The 16,894-nt window shown below is 45.0% G+C and overlaps 1 protein-coding gene across 1 annotated transcript in view; it reads left to right on the top strand.

Moving 5' to 3' along the window:
• DNAJC7 (DnaJ heat shock protein family (Hsp40) member C7) overlaps positions 1-16,894 on the top strand; it is a 225,916-nt gene that overhangs the window by 130,972 nt on the left and 78,050 nt on the right. Inside the window, exons 4-5 of the mRNA XM_073608401.1 lie at positions 8,931-9,044; positions 9,220-9,294. Of these exons, the coding sequence (XP_073464502.1) occupies positions 8,931-9,044; positions 9,220-9,294 (189 nt within the window). The remainder of the gene's footprint in view (positions 1-8,930; positions 9,045-9,219; positions 9,295-16,894) is intronic.

The following is a 16,894-nucleotide window of genomic DNA, read 5'->3' as shown; positions in this document are numbered from 1 at the left end:
GTGTATTCCACAAATAACGCCCCAAGATACATTCTGCTACTCCTCCTGAGTATGGGGATTACTACATGTGAGGGACTTTTTCACAGCCTGGCCACATACAGAGGCCCAACATGCAGGGAGCGCCATCAGGTGTTCAAGGAGCATAAATTACACATCTAACTTGTTGACTACCTATTACACTTTTGAAGGCCCTGGAGCACCAGGACAGTGACACTGACATGGTATTGATGACAGATGGCACTGATACATGGCACTGATGACAGATGGCACTAATATGTGGCACTGATGACACTGATGACAGATGGCACTAATACGTGGCAGTGATGACATTTGGCACTAATACGTGACACTGACAGATGGCACTAATACGTGACACTGATGACAGATGGCACTGATGACAGATGGCACTAATACGTGGCACTGACAGGTGGCACTGACAGATGGCACTAATATGTGGCACTGGGGACGGATGGCAGTGGGGACAAATGACAATGACTTGCCTTTTTTTTCTGACTCACCACTGCAGCGGTTAGCTCTCCCTCTTCACACGCTGTCTCTGTGTGAGGAGGGAGAGCCGGCGATGAGAGATGATCTCATATGTTTACATATGAGATCATCTCCCATTGGCACCGCCAATCGCACTGTAAACGGCCGCTGTGATTGGCCGTTTACGGCGATCTGTGACTGGCTGTGTCCAAGGGACACGGCCAGCACAGAACTTCCCCGATGCGCGCCCGCGGGAGCGCGCATCGCGTAAGCAAACAGCAGGATGTCCAGGGACGGCCACCCGGCAGGTAGCGTCCGTGCTGCAGCCGTCTTTCGGCTATAGCGCGGGCGCGAAGTGGTTAAACCCAGCATTGGTCTCAGCAAAACGCATTATTAAACCCAGCACTGATGTCAGCAAAATGCATTGGTCTCAGCAAAACGCATTATTAAACCAAGCACTGATGTCAACAAATCGCATTATTAAACCCAGCACTGATGTCAGCTGACGCATTATTTTATTTTTTTTAAATAGTTTTTATTTGTTTTGATAGAAAATAGTTTACAGGTTCATATATTACAGATGTATCCATAAACAAATCTCTTTTACAAAAATAGAAAAGAAAGTATTTTAGCCCAACAGGGGCCAATTCCTATAGTTGTATATCATACATCCAGATTCCTCAACGGAGGAAAGAACTTTACCCCTAGGTATGCAAGGTTAATGAGTGTGGGCCACATGGGGTCCAACTGTCATATATCTTAGTGCTATATGCAGTGGAAATACTTCTGTTCACACAACATGCACACCGCACACACACACCTCAACACACATTCACACAAAGAGACAAACATAGTCCAGCCTCACCTCCCCCACCCCTCCAGTTTTATTACATATAAGGCCAGCCAACCCTGAGGCCACGGTCACCCGTCCAGGGGAGGCCAGAGTCGGTTATTGTTGTGTGAGCGGAGTATCCTTCCAAAAGGAATCTGCTATATCAAGCCAGGGCTGCCAGATCTTAGTAAACTATATAGGGCAGGCCCTACCCTTGTAGACCAGTTTAACCGGTTCAATACCGGGCATTTTCATCCCCTTCCTTCCCAGACCAATTTTTCGTTTTCAGCTCTGTCGCACTTTAAACGACAATTGCGCGGTCGTGTGACGTTGTACCCTAACAAAATTGACGTCCTTTTTTCCCCCACAAATAGAGCTTTCTTTTGGTGGTATTTGATCACCTCTGCAGTTTTTATTTTTTGCCCTATAAACAAAAGAAGAGCGACAATTTTGAAAAAAACACAATATTTTTTACTTTTTGCTATAATAAATATCCCAATTTTAAAAAAACAAAACAAATTTTTTCCTCAGTTTAGGCCGATACGTATTCTTCTACATATTTTTGGTAAAAAAAATCGCAAAAGGCGTATATTGATTGGTTTGCGCAAAAGTTATAGCGTCTATAAAATACGGGATAGATTTATGGCATTTAAAAAAAAAAAAAAAATTTTTTTTTTTTTTACTAGTAATAGCGGTGATCGCAAATTTTTTTCGTGACTGCGACATTATAGCGGACACATCGGACACTTTTGACACATTTTTGGGACCATTCACATTTATACAGCGATCAATGCTATAAAATTGCATTGATTACTGTGTAAATGTGACAGGCAGTGAAGGGGTTAACCACTAGGGGGCGGGGAGGGGTTAAATGTGTTTCCTAGGGAATGCTTCTAACTGTAGGGGGAGGGGACGCACAAGGGGAGGAGACCGATCAGTGTTCCTCCGTTCTGGGAACACAGATCGCTCTCCTCTGAGCTGACAGGACGTGGATCTGTGTGTTTACACACACAGATCCACGGTCCAGCCCGGTTAACGGGCAATCGCGGGTGCCCGGTGGACATCGCGGCCGCCGGGCACACGCACCGGGTCCCGAGCAACGCGGCGCGTGCGTGCCCCCTAGGCGGCCGGAAACCCGAGGCCGTCATATGACGTCCACCCAGGATGGGAGATCCCATCTGTGGACGTCATATGACTATAGGCGGGTAGGGAAGTGGTTAAAAATTGGTATAACTTTATTCATCATACGGTACAATATTTGAACATCTGGAGCAGTTGCAGTCTTCCATTGCATCAAAATTAACTTTCTAGCATAAAACAGTATTATACGGACAAGAATTTGAGTATGAGTCCTGTGTATAAAGTCATTCAACACACCCAATAGTCCAACATTCGGGGTGCAGGACACCTGTATTTGAAGTGTGTTTTCAAAGAAAGAAAATAAGTCCCTCCAAAAGGTGGACAGGACAGGGCAGGACCAAAACATATGCATGTATCCAGCTTCAGAGAAGCCACACCTAATGCAGGAAACTGCAGAATCGTATCCCATATGGGCCAGCCTGACAGGAGTATAATGCAACTGATGTATGAATTTAAATTGTACATATTGGTCATTTGATCCAATAAGGTCAAGGAAGCATGCCTCTGAGGCCTCCTCCCACCCCTCCTCTGACAACCCAGGCATTTCCTTTTCCCATTTCCGCTGAGTAATCTGAAAGGGTTTAACCCCCGCAACTTGCAGGCAAGAATATATAGTTGTAACCAGTTTTTTGATGTCTAGATATGACATTAACACCTCGAGAGCTGATTCAGTGAGCTCCAGGGACAGACCAGAGAATTGTGCCCTGATGGCATGGCGTAATAAAAGGTACCTGAAATAAAATTTGTTACACCACATCTTGTCTTCAGATCTTCGAATGAGATAAATGCATCATTTAAGCAAATCTGAGAGACATGGGTAATACCAAGTCCTGTCCACCACTGAGAATCTGGATGACCCAGGAGCTCAAGGAAATTTGGATTATGCCATAAAGGAGCCTTGGGGGACACCCCGCCCGGTTTTGTGATTATTTTATTACCCTAGTGCCAGGGTAGCCAACTCACCTCAATCGGTGAGCCCCAAGAGCAGCGTTTAGGCATGGACCTATGTAATGTGTCAACGAGTGAGGCCCTATGGCCATTCATTGCATTCAATAGAGCGGTGGAGCAGGAAGAGGAGGCCCCAAGAAACCAGTCATAGACAAAGGCAAGCTGTGATGCAATAAAATAGTGTCGTAAATTAGGGCAGGCTAACCCACCATCCAGCTTTGCAGCCTGGAGTGAGGCCCTAGCAATTCTTGGGCTCGAACCCTGCCAAAGAAAGGAGGATATAAGTGAATTAATTTTAGTAAAAAGTTTCTTAAACAAAAAGATTGGGGAAGCCCGAAAAACGTAGAGAAATTTGGGTAAGTATATAATTTTAAAAATATTTACGCGACCAATTAAATTTAGTGGTAATGAGGCCCAGGAACGTAGCCTGGTCTCCATTTGTGTTATGATCGGGGTGATATTGAGGGTCTGGAAACTCGATAGGTTATTACTAATATATATTCCTAGACATTTAAATGTATGATGTATGGTCAACCTAGACTTGGCTAGGTAAGCATAGTCCCTTTCGGGGCCTATAGGGAATGCAACAGACTTTTCCCAGCCAACTCTCAGTCCCGAGGCCCTCCCAAACTCCTCCACAACCTCCATCAAGGAGATAAAGGCCTGCTCTGAGCCGTCCAAATAGATCAAAGCGTCATCCGCATATAGAGAGACCCTCTCAGACAGCTCGCCATAGCCGATGCCTCCCACTGTCACCGTGTGACGTACCGCCAGAGCAAGTGGCTCAATGGCAAGTGCGAACAGAAGTGGCAAAAGTGGGCAGCCCTGCCTGGTTCCCCTCTGCAAAGTAAACATATCCGACACATCTTTATTGGTACTTATCCTTGCCCTGGGGTTGGCATAAAGTAACCTGACCCATTTAATAAATTGGATGCTGAAACCCATACGATGCATAGTTTCCCAAAGAAGCCGTATCAAATGCTTTCATCACATCAAGTGATAGCACCAGTCCGCTCCTCCTGTCAGTGGCAGCCCTGTGAACATGTAAATAAAGGCGACGAATGTTGTCATGTACTCTTCCCAGGCATGAACCCTGTCTGGTCCCTGTGGACAAGGTGGAGAATGACCTTTTGTAGTCTTAAAGCTAAAACCTTCGCTAGTACTTTAACATCGCTGTTCAGTAACGAGATCGGACGGTATGACCCACACAATAGTTTGTCTTTGTCAGGCTTGGGTAACACTACAATGAGGGCTTCATTCATGGAGGGGGGAAGTTTGGCCTCCGCCATTGCCTGATTGAAAAGGGACAGTAGTTTCTGTGCCAATTCATCAGCATAGGTTTTATACCATTCAGCGGGCAAACCGTCCAACCCAGGGGTTTTATTGGGGGGTAGAAATGAAAGTAATTGCCCCCTTGTTGGGACTTTACATGGACCACCAACTCAACAGATGTATAAAAAATATTCTTTAATATAATAGATTAAAATACATAAGACAACACATATGAAGATGCACAACATGTGCTACATGAAAAATCAACCACTGAATGTATAATAACATACAAAATACAAAATGAATGCCCAATGGCATTTGGGCATTCATGTTGTATTTTGTATGTTATTATACATTCAATGGTTGATTTTTCATGTAGCACATGTTGTGCATCTTCATCATATGTGTTATCTTATGTATTTTAATCTACTATATTAAAGAATATTTTTTACACATCTGTTGAGTTGGTGGTCCATGTAAAGTCCCAACAAGGGGGCAATTACTTTCATTTCTACGATAAGGGATGGGACCACCATGCTCTATATGATATGATGGGAGCCTCTATTTTGTTTATTGGGGGGTAGAGAGCAGATAGCGTCAGTAATCTCTTCGATTGTCAGGGGAGTGTCTAATATAAAGATGTGGGAGTCTTCCAATACAGGAAACTAAAGATAATCAAGGAACCCCAGTGTTTCCAGCTCGTCTGGAGGGGGAGGGGCTAGCAAAACGCATTATTAAACCTAGCATTGATGTCAGCAAAACGCATTATTAATCCCAGCACTGATGTCAGCAAAACGCATTATTAAACCCAGCACTGATGTCAGCAAAACACATTATTAAACCCAGCACTGATGTCAGCAAAACGCATTGGCCTCAGCAAAACGCATTATTAAACCCAGCACTGATGTCAGCAAAACGCATTATTAAACCCAGCACTGATGTCAGCAAAACGCATTATTAAACCCAGCACTGATGTCAGCAAAACACATTATTAAACCCAGCACTGATGTCAGCAAAACGCATTGGTCTCAGCAAAACGCATTATTAAACCCAGCACTGATGTCAGCAAAACGCATTATTAAACCCAGCACTGATGTCAGCCAAGCGCATTATTAAACCCAGCACTGATGTCAGCAAAACGCATTATTAACCAGTTCCCGACCGGCGCACGCCGATGTATGTCGGCAGAATGGCACGGCTGGGCAAATGGACTTACAGGTACGTCCATTTGAATTCCCCGCCTTGCCATTGCGTGCACGCGCTGGCCGGGAGCTCCGTGAGTCGGGTCGCGGGTTCCGCGATCGCCTCACGGAGAGGACGAACGGGGAGATGCCGTTGTAAACAGCATCTCCCTGTTCTGCCTAGTGACAAGTGTCACTTGATCTCTGCTCCCTGTCATCGGAGCAGAGATCAGTGACGTCACACACACAGCCCATCCCCCTACAGTTAGTAATCACTCCCCTAGGACATACTTACCCATCCCCGCCCCCTAGTGGTTAACCCCTTCACTGCCAGTGTCATTTACACAGTAATCAGTGCATTTTTAATCGCACTGATCGCTGTATAAATGACAATGGTCCCAAAAATGTGTCAAAGATGTCCGCCATAACGTCGCAGTCACAATAAAAATCGCTGATCGCCGCCATTACTAGTAAAAAAAAATTATTAATAAAAATGCCATAAAACTATCCCCTATTTAGTAAGCGCTATAACTTTTGCGCAAACCAATCAATAAACGCTTATCGCGATTTTTTTTTTTTTTACCAAAAATATGTAGAATACGATCGGCCTAAACTGAGGAAAAAAAATTTTTTTTTTATATATTTTTGGGGGATATTTATTATAGCAAAATGTAAAAAATAATGCGTTTTTTTCTAAATTGTCGCTCTTATTTTGTTTATAGCGCAAAAAATAAAAATCGCAGAGGCGATCAAATACCACCAAAAGAAAGCTCTATTTGTGGGAAAAAAAGGACGTCAATTTTGTTTGGGAGCCACGTCGCACGACCGCGCAATTGTCAGTTAAAGCGACGCAGTGCCGAATCGCAAAAAAAGCTCTTGTCAAGAAGGGGGTAAAATCTTCCGGGGCTGAAGCGGTTAAACCCAGCGATAATGTCAGCAAAACGCATTATTAAACCCAGCACTGATGTCAGCAAAACGCATTATTAAACCCAGCACTGATGTCAGCAAAACTCATTATTAAACCCAGCATTGGTCTCAGCAAAACGCATTATTAAACCCAGCATTGATGTCAGCAAAATGCATTGGTCTCAGCAAAACACATTATTAAACCCTGCACTGGTCTCAGCAAAACGCATTATTAAACCCAGCACTGATGTCAGCAAAATGCATTGGTCTCAGCAAAACGCATTATTAAACCAAGCACTGATGTCAGCAAAACCCATTATTAAACCAAGCACTGATGTCAGCAAAACGCATTATTAAACCCAGCACTGATATCAACGAAACAGATTATTAAACCCAGCACTGATGTCAGCAAAACGCATTATTGAACCCAGCACTGATGTCAGCAAAACGCATTATTAAACCCAGCACTGATGTCAGCAAAACTCATTATTAAACCCAGCATTGGTCTCAGCAAAACGCATTATTAAACCCAGCATTGATGTCAGCAAAATGCATTGGTCTCAGCAAAACACATTATTAAACCCTGCACTGGTCTCAGCAAAACGCATTATTAAACCCAGCACTGATGTCAGCAAAATGCATTGGTCTCAGCAAAACGCATTATTAAACCAAGCACTGATGTCAGCAAAACGCATTATTAAACCAAGCACTGATGTCAGCAAAACGCATTATTAAACCCAGCACTGATATCAACGAAACAGATTATTAAACCCAGCACTGATGTCAGCAAAACGCATTATTAAACCCAGCACTGATGTCAGCAAAACGCATTATTAAACCCAGCACTGATGTCAGCAAAACTCATTATTAAACCCAGCATTGCTCTCAGCAAAACGCATTATTAAACCCAGCACTGATGTCAGCAAAACGCATTATTAAACCCAGCATGGCCCCCCACACGCCATAAATACCCCCCACACTGCACAAATACCCCCCACACTTCATAAATACCCCCACACTCCATAAATACCTCCCACACACAGATTTCTACCCCAGTCACCCCACTAAGGACTTGCCTCAGTGTGATGGCTCACTCACCTCTCCTCAAGTCAGCTCCTGGCTTCAACACAGGGCACCCAGAGAAGGACACAATCTCCCGCCCTGAGGTGGCAGCAGGGCTCTGATCGATCACCAGTGCCTAGGTGGGCGGGGCCATGGGCAGATCCTTTCTCCGCTCCTTCCTCCGCTCTGTTTTCTCTCTGGGCTGCAGCAGCGTGCAGCAGAGAGGACACGGAGACAGAGACAAAGCTCTTCGGTCCTTCCCCCTCTGCGGTGTAAAACCGTCCAGGATCGGCCCTGCCTGCGGGCCATTTATAACCAGTCTGCGGGCCGCAAATGGCCCGCGGGCCGGTACTTTGAGGCCACTGCTCTAAAACCTAGGTGCGTCTTATGGTCAGGTGCATCTTATGGAGCGAAAAATATGGTAGGTTTAAAGTAAACCAATAAAAAGAAGAACTTGGAGACTGCCATTATTGACTCTTCCAAATTCAAGTTGTATATCATGCTGGCTCTCTGACTTTATATACCCTGGTGAAAGGCAGCCTTGCCTCCGTTGTCAGGGTTGACAGCCTCAACTAAGGGTATAGGCAGCATTAGTCCACACACAGCTTTTTCATTTTAAACTGGCCATAACCTGTTTTATTGTGTGTTCGTGTGTTCAGGTTTTCAGCAACCTCCCACAACAAAACAAGAAAAAAAAAAGAAAGCTCAAACTGACTCTTATCCTGTCTGGCACTTGCTATACCTTTATGTCCCCCTCTGCCTGGGAGATGAAGCTTATGTCCAGCTACAGGAAATATGAGCTTTTCTACTTATAAGGCCAACGGCTAACATCTTCTTCTTTTCTTTTTCTTTTTTCTTTTTCTTTCTTTCTTCTCTCTCACACATTTTCGACCCCCTTCCCCCAGGAAGCCCCTATATTTTTCTCCTAAAAAAGGACCTGCAACCAAAATTAGTTTGCCTGCAAACGTTTATTCGGTTTGTTGTGGGTTTGTTTTTATACTAGTCCTTTGCTGGATTTTCCAATCATGTTGGATTTTCCAGCCATCATTGTGACCCTTTTAAAGGTTTTCATTGTTTTACCTTATCCTTTTGTATGTTTTTAGGGTCATCAGCGAGAGGGAAAGTGTCACCTGACTCTGGGAAATGCAATGGCCGCATCTCGCTGTTTCCAGAAGGTTATGGAGATGGAGCCTAACAATGAGCAAACTCGGCTAGAGGTATGGTAAAATGTGGTAGTCTCAGCACTTGTACATTAATTAGAGGCATTTAGAGGCATTTAAGGTGTGTATGTGTTCTTTTTCTATGTTCAAATCCTGACGTAACATACCCCTTCCAAAATATGCATATACCTGGAAGGTCGCATACTTTACTGTGCACCTCTTTCTCTTTTAGCTGAAAAATGCAGCTGCTGTTTTAGAATATGAAAAGATTGCAGAAGTCGACTTTGAGAAACGGGATTTCAGAAAGGTAAGACAGTTTCTCTAGTTCTCAAATATGTAATACAGTAAAGATCTAACATGTTGTCCCTGCATACAGGGGCTAGAGATCCTAAGCTATACTCTCCTGAAAAGATATATCTGTTAACTACTAGAGTAGGGCTGTGTTCTCCCTCTGGTGGCTCTCAGCTGTCCTTTTATATGTTGCATGTGGAGGCCTCTTTGCAGAGCTTTATAGTCGGTCTGAACAGCTGCAGAAACATAGCCTTCATGTAACCAAGCGCTCAAGAAGAGACTGCCTATATAACTAAAGAGATTGCCACAGGCCTAGACAAATATCGGAAATTTAGTAGCTAGCTGAAAAAGTTTGAAGTCACTGTACTACAGCCAGCTCCACAAACAATCCCACACAGACAGTAGAGAATATTTCCTGAACATTTTCTTTTTTTTAAAGATATTTTATTAAACTTTTGTATCAACATACAAAAGGTAGAAACTTTGGTGATTCACAGAATTATAATATTACATATGTACACTAAAGTGCATAATAAACCGGTTTCATTTATCATGTCTCCTGTATTCACTAATATGAATTACCATGAAAGTACAGTATTTGTTTTTCATTTTTGTATATTTCCTCTGTTGGGGCCACTACCTATCTGGCCATTTGTCTCGTGGAAAGATTAACGGGCTGGCCAGCCATTTATTCCAGATTTTGTAAAAGGTTTTTTTTTTTTTTCCCAACCTCGAATGTAAGTTTATATAGGGGTATCATTGATCAGCTGTAGCCACAGAGATTTCAGAGATGTCTGTGACCCCTTTCATGACAATAGTATGGTTTTCCTTGCATAAAAGTGAAGAATACGAAGGAGCCTTTTGGCATGGGTTGAAATGTGGAGATCCCCAAACATTCCCAGCAGGCAATTCTTTGGGGTGCAGAATGTTTGGAAGGCCTATTGATGATGAGATGAAAGTCCCCACGTCTGTCCAAAAGTGCTGGACTATTGAGCAGGTCCAGAAACAATGTAACAAAATCTGCCTCTTGGCCACAGCCCCTAAAGCATTCTGCTGTGGGTGTTAGTCCCAGTTTATGTAACCTAGCAGGGGTTAGGTGGGAGAGATGAAAAATTTTAACATTAATGATGCAGTCCCTAGATGATATCACTCACGTTTTGTATGTTTCGCTAAATTCTGTCCAGTCTTCTTCAGAAAGTGTAGAGTCCATAAGGGTACATTTTGTTTGGGCCATTCGGAATCTGGGGTTGCGATCAGTCACGAGGGTAGCATAGTATGTGGAGATGAGCTTAGTGGGATCGGCTGTCGCAGTACTTTCTCTAAATGAGGTATAGCTAAAGGATTACCCAACGAGCCAAATTGGGCATGTATAGCATGCCGGAGTTGGCAGTAGAAGAACATATATGAGCGTGGTAAATCAAAGTCAGCCCGCATTTGTTGGAAGTATTTAAATCCCTGAGAGTCATATAGATGGCACAGGTGTTTAACTTCTTTGGTGTACCACCGTTGAGGGTCAGGCAAAGAGTACAGTTCTTTATAGTTGGGGTTAAACCACAGAGAGTTATTAGGGGACTTCGACCATGGTTCTGTTGTAATGTTAGAGACAATCATTTTAAACGGAGATGAAGTATTTAGTATAGTTGCGCCTGGGCGAACTGGTGCCTGGCCTTTGTACATGATATTATGGAGCGTCTCCAATGAGAAGCAATGGCTCCTTCAGTGGACGTGCAGGCGTTAGCTGCAGCAGGGTGTAGCTAGTCGTGTATATGCACCAGTTAGGAGGCTAAATAATATAGATAGAAGTTGGGGAATGATATTCCCGCCAGGTGTGCCAGTAGCCATAGTGTGTCCAGTGCCACTCTGGAAGACTTACCATTCCACAGAAATGCCATGCATAGGGTGTCAATCCGTTTAAAGATAGATCTAGGTATCATACATGGTGCGTTAGCTAGGATATATAACAGTTTGGGTAAATAGATAATTTTCAGGACATTCCTGGAAATTTTTTACTGACATGTTTGAGGTCTCCATCTTTTGAGCATAATTGTGAACACCCCCGGAAATCCCTTAAAGAGACCCGGTCCCCATACAATTTCAATAACAATTTTTCCCAAGGCGTCTTTCAGGACAGCACCTGAGAGATCGTGACTCCACCCAACAGAAACCAGGAAACGCCTTCTTCCTCCAGATCTTTAAAAGAAGGCACCTTCCTACCATCCATCAGTTTTTGTGTTTCCTCCGGCCCGAAGGGAACATCCATGGGGGGGAGCCATGGTCTCTTAGGTGCTCCTGAGGGACAAGGGTTCCTCACCATTTTTTTCCTCCTTTTTCAAAGGACCTCAGCCCTCCCAGTTTACCCAGGCTTCTGCAGGGGTACGTCCGGGCTCCACTTCCCCTTTGGTGCTTATGGAGAGCCGCAGTGGGATCCGGCTCCGCCCTGCTCAGGCTAAACGGCAGCTGCACGTGCACCGCTGCCATTTCGCAGTGGCCGAGAAGAGTCTTGGCTACTCCGGAAGTGACATCACTTAAGGGCAGGTCAGCGTCCGGCGTCATTTCCGGTGGCCGGACGCAGGGGGAGGAGGCAGGGTTGGTGCTGGCACCTATTTCTGGTCCAGTGCAGCGGCACTATGGGAGTCCAGAAGCGGAGCGTAAAGCCACGAGTGAGGCGCTTCATACCTGCTATGGAGGACATGGTGGGCTCTGCAACGGTGGGGACAGGCGCCAGCAATGCCCAGGTAGGGGGCAGCTTAAATCTGCCTGTTCCTTTACTTGAGGTTTTCGGTCCTCTTTTTTTCCCCCCTGGTGGCGGGGGCCTGTCTGGGCACTTTAGGCTGTTTCTACCCTTTCTTAAAGTGCACCTTGGGGTGTTCCACAGCCAGAGACTGGGTCTCAGCAAAGGCCTCCTGTTTTTTTTCCCTTGTTTGTTTCCTATCTTAGGCCAAAAGCTCTGATTCCAGCAAAAAGGAAAGGCCCCTCATGCAAAGCCAAAATGGGGGAAAATTGGAAAAAAGCCTTATGCAGCACTTGCTTCCTTAGTCAAAGAGGAATCCACTTCCGTTTGTGATGACTTGCCTCAGTAAAAAAGGAGCTGTATGCCATCCGACAGCTAGTCAGCCTTCCACATCCGAGTCTTCCCAGGTTTCTCTTTCTGTCCCAGAGAATCTTTTGGAAGGCCCTTCTACCAGGCAATCCCCCACTCCTTCCAATGAAGGGTGAGGGGGCGGAGGTGGCACCGTCTAAATTTAATTTATAAATTAATCTTAGAGCCATACATGTTACCCTTGGCGAAGTGAAGAAAAAAAAGGAACTAACACTGCCCCACCGCATGTACGCAGGTCTAGATGAGCCTAAGGTTCAGACTTTTCCGGTTCATTCTCTCATTTCAGACTTCATAAGGAAAGAATGGCAGGAACCAGAGAAAAAACTTCTTTCTCAAGAGTTATTATAAATTATGAGTCCGTGCTCAGGACTTAGAGGGTTGCTGCCTGTCCCTAGTTAGTTCCCAAATGGGACTATTTAAGTGTATATAAAGAATGGGGAAATGGCGCTACCCTATTAAAATCTATGGTTAAATACCTAATTCCAATAAAAAAAAAATTAATGAACATAAATAGTGCAAATCCCAGTGTGGTTAACACATTGTAAATGTACGTGACGATAATCATAAACATGCACTAGATGTCACTTTGATCATTTCACTACAAACAGCAGCTATTGGACTGCTTGCACATACTGAGTCCATTTCTGAGTATGCATTACTGCTGGTGCTTGTTTTAAAGGGCACACTGCCCTCTGGAATGAATATACACATTTAACATACACTCTAGTATTGCACATTATTGCTGCTTGCCCTAGGGGCATACTGTCACAGTTCAGATATTTGTATCTTACGTCACTGTATGGGAATTAGTGCATGTTTATCGTCACGTACATTTACAATGTGTTAACCACACTGGGATTTGCACTATTTATGTTCATTAATGTTTTTTTTTTTTATTGGAATTAGGTATTTAACCATAGATTCTTTCTCAAGAGCCCACAAGAGACATTTCCTGTTTGAGAAAGACCCCTCTGCGGTATGGAACAAGGTCCCCAGGCTGGATGCTGCCTTCCCCCAGGTCTCTAGATCCACGACTTGGCCTTTGAAGACATGGGGGTCCTAAGGGATCCAATGGATAAGCGTATGGATCTCTTTCCCAAGAGATCTTGTCAATCAGTCATGAGCAATTTAAAGCCAGCCATGGCCACGACATGCATAGCCAGGAACCTGGAACATAGGGTTAACCAGCTAAAGACTCATATAGTAGCGGATTCACCCAAACAGCAAATTCTGGATTTCTTTTCTACCTTGTCCTCTGGGGTAGACTATATAGCGGATGCTTCAGCCGAAGCAATTAGAATGTCGGCTAGATCAGCAGCCCTAACAAATTTGGCAAGAAGAGTATTATGGCTGAAGACTTGGCCAGGTGATGCAGCATCAAAGAGTAAACTCTGGGATTCCATTTTCGGGTGACCTTCTCTAGACAGGACTGCTGATAGGAAGAAGTCCTTTCCGGTAAAGAAGAAACAACCCCCAAAGCGCTTTTTTCGAGCTCAAAGAGCTCAGGAGCAGGACAACAAGTCCCAGGGTAAGAGGAAGAATTGGTCCGCACAAAAAGATAAAGGCAAAGGCGGAATCCTTTTCCATCCTCCTATGCAAGGCAAAAAATCCCAATGACTCGACTCTGCGTGTAGACTGAAGGCTGCAAAATTTCTTTCCGCAGTGGTCTGCTATAACATCAAATCAGTTTATACTGACCACTCTTTCTCAGGGCTACGCAATAGATTTGACGGAATTCCCCCCCAAGAAGATTTCTTGTGATGAATACCCCAAAAGGATCCAGTAAAAGCCCTGGCTATGAAGTCCTCTTTAAAGGAGCTGATGCAGCAGGGTGTAGTGATTCAAGTGCCACCAGAAGAGCGGCAGTAGGGTTTTTATCCTCACATTTTCTTGGTAAGAGAGCCAACAGGGAAATTCCAATTGATCCTCAAATCTAAAACCTCTGAACAAATCTGTCAAGTACAGAAGGTTCAAGATGGACTCGATTTTTTTCAGTCAGAAATCTGACCCCAGAATGTTACATGGTGTCAAATAGATTTAAGGGATGCATACCTGCATATCCCAAGTTCACTTTAGTCCCAGAAGTATCTCAGGTTGGCGGTAAAAGATGGAGGGCGTGATTCATCATCTGCAGTTCAGGGCCTTGCCTTCAGTCTGTCAACCTCACCTCGGATCTTTACCTAGGTGATGGCAGAAGCCCCAGCTCCGCTTTGTCTTCAGGGAATCGCAGTGATTCCCTATTTGGACGACCTACTGTTCTTTGCTCCCTCAAGGGAAAGGTTGCAGGACAACTTGGCCAAAGCACGCAACCATCTGGAATCTCTAGGATGGATTCTAAACCTCCAGAAATCCTCCCTAAACTTGTCACAGGAGGTTCACTTTCTGGGCTGTCAAATCAATTCAGTAGAACAGAAAATTTTCTCCCGCAAAAGAAAAAGGACAGAGTTCAGTGCACTGTGTCGATGCTGCAGAACAACCAGCCAATAATGATAAGGCAAGTTATGTCGGCATTAGGGGTACTGACCTCAGCAATGCTGGCTATTCAGTGGGCAAGACTACACTTCAGGTGTCTACAAACTTTTCTCCTGAGGTCATGGGATCACAGCTTAAGATCCCTGGACACGCAGGTGAAGATTCCAACCCGGGTGGAGAGGTCACTATGGTGGTGGAAGAGTCAGGAGATCCTACCAAGTGGTCTAGATTGGGCCTTTCCAGTCGAAAGAAGACTGACAACAGATGCCAGCTCTTGGGGATGGGGGGGCCCACCTAGAGGAAAACTTCGCCCAAGGAAGTTGGTCCAAGAAGGAGGCGACAAGGTCCTCAAATTGAAGAGAGCTGAAGGCGATCGCTTTATCTCTACTAATATTCGCCACGTTCAAGTGTTGTAAACTCCACAGCTGTGGCTTAAACAGACAGGGGGGCACAAGGAGCAAGTCCTTACAAGCACTGGCAACAGAAATCCTACTGTGGCGGAGAAGCACTTACTATCCCTGTCAGCAATCCACCTAAAGGAGACCCTGAACAGTGGTGGATTTCCTAAGCAGGCACAGAGGCAGAGTGGTCTCTGAATCTAGAGGTCTTAGCAACAATTTCCAGTATGTGGGGACAGCCAGAGGTGGACCTGTTTGCCTCAAAAGGGAATGCACAAGTTCAGGGCTGGTGCAAGGATTTTTGACACCGTAGGTGAAACCTCATTTTGCTGCCCCCCTTGGCCCCACCCCTGATTCCACCCCCTTTCCCCACTCATGTAAACCCCACCTTTTTAATGAAGCGCCCATCAAATGCAGCCTCACCAGCGCCCATCAAATGCAGCCTCACCAGCGCCCATCAAATGCAGCCTCACCAGCGCCCATCAAATGCAGCCTCACCAGCGCCCATCAAATGCAGCCTCACCAGCGCCCATCAAATGCAGCCTACCAGGTCCCATCAAATGCAGCCTACTAGTGCCCATCAATGAATGTTTGCTTGCATTAATTTGGGAGTCGGGACACAGACACAGTCCTCAGCCGCTGCATCTCTGACACCATGTGCGAACCGAGCGGTGGCTTCCTGCTGATGCTGAGACTTAGTTGCTTGCTGCAGAGAGAAGAGAGTAGGAACACCAGTGGCTGTGTGCCCTAGGCAGCAGGGCATCCTAGGCGGCTGCCTAGTTTGCCTAGTGGTAGCACCGGCCCTGCACAGGTTCCTCAATTATTTTCCTTAATCAATCTCGACGGATCACTAGGGACAGACGCTCTGGCGCATGCATGGAGATTTCACCTTTGCTACGCATTCCCCCATTCCAGTTAATCCCACTGGTATTAAGAAAGATCCAATGGGAAAAGGTACCAATCATCCTAATTACTCAGTTTTGGGCAAAAAGGGCCTGGTTCTCAACCATTCTGAGAATGGCGACCAAGCCTTGCTGGCATCTACCTCTCAGGCAGGATCTGCTAAGCCAAGGTCCAGTAAATCATCCAGAAGTGGCCAGCCTTTCTCTCGCAGCCTGGTATCTGAAGAGCAGCTCTTAAAGAGCAAGGGCTTTTCAGACTGTCTAGTTTACAACATTATTATCAAGCAGGAAAAGGGTAACAAGAGCCATCTATACTAAGGTCTGGAAGGTCTATAATTCATGGTGCAATTCATCTGCCCAAGACCCAGGGAGCCTTGTTTCCATCTTGGAGTACTTGCAAGATGGAGCAGATAAGGGACTAGCAGTCAGTACCTTGAAAGTACAGGTTGCTGCACTAGCAGTGTTCTTGGAAAAATCTGCGATCTCTGAACCACTGGTAGTCAGATTTTTTTTTTTTTTTTTTTTTTTAGAGCTCTTGCAAGATCTAAGCCAGCACTGGTCAAAGGTTTCCCTAAATGGGACCTGTCAGTAGTCCTGCAATCCCTAGCAAAGAGTCCATTTGAGCCTCTGGAAGAAGCATCACTCAGATGCCTCACTCTTATAGCTGTTTTTCTGATCGCTATTATTTGAGCACTTAGGATCTGTGAGCTACACGCTCTGTCAATTAGGGAACCTTACCTGTCA

The sequence above is a fragment of the Aquarana catesbeiana genome, linkage group LG12 (assembly GCF_042186555.1).
Source record: "Aquarana catesbeiana isolate 2022-GZ linkage group LG12, ASM4218655v1, whole genome shotgun sequence".
Lineage (NCBI taxonomy): Eukaryota > Metazoa > Chordata > Amphibia > Anura > Ranidae > Aquarana > Aquarana catesbeiana.
The sequence above is the reverse complement of the archived record's forward strand: the minus strand, read 5'-3'. Positions and strand labels throughout refer to the sequence as shown.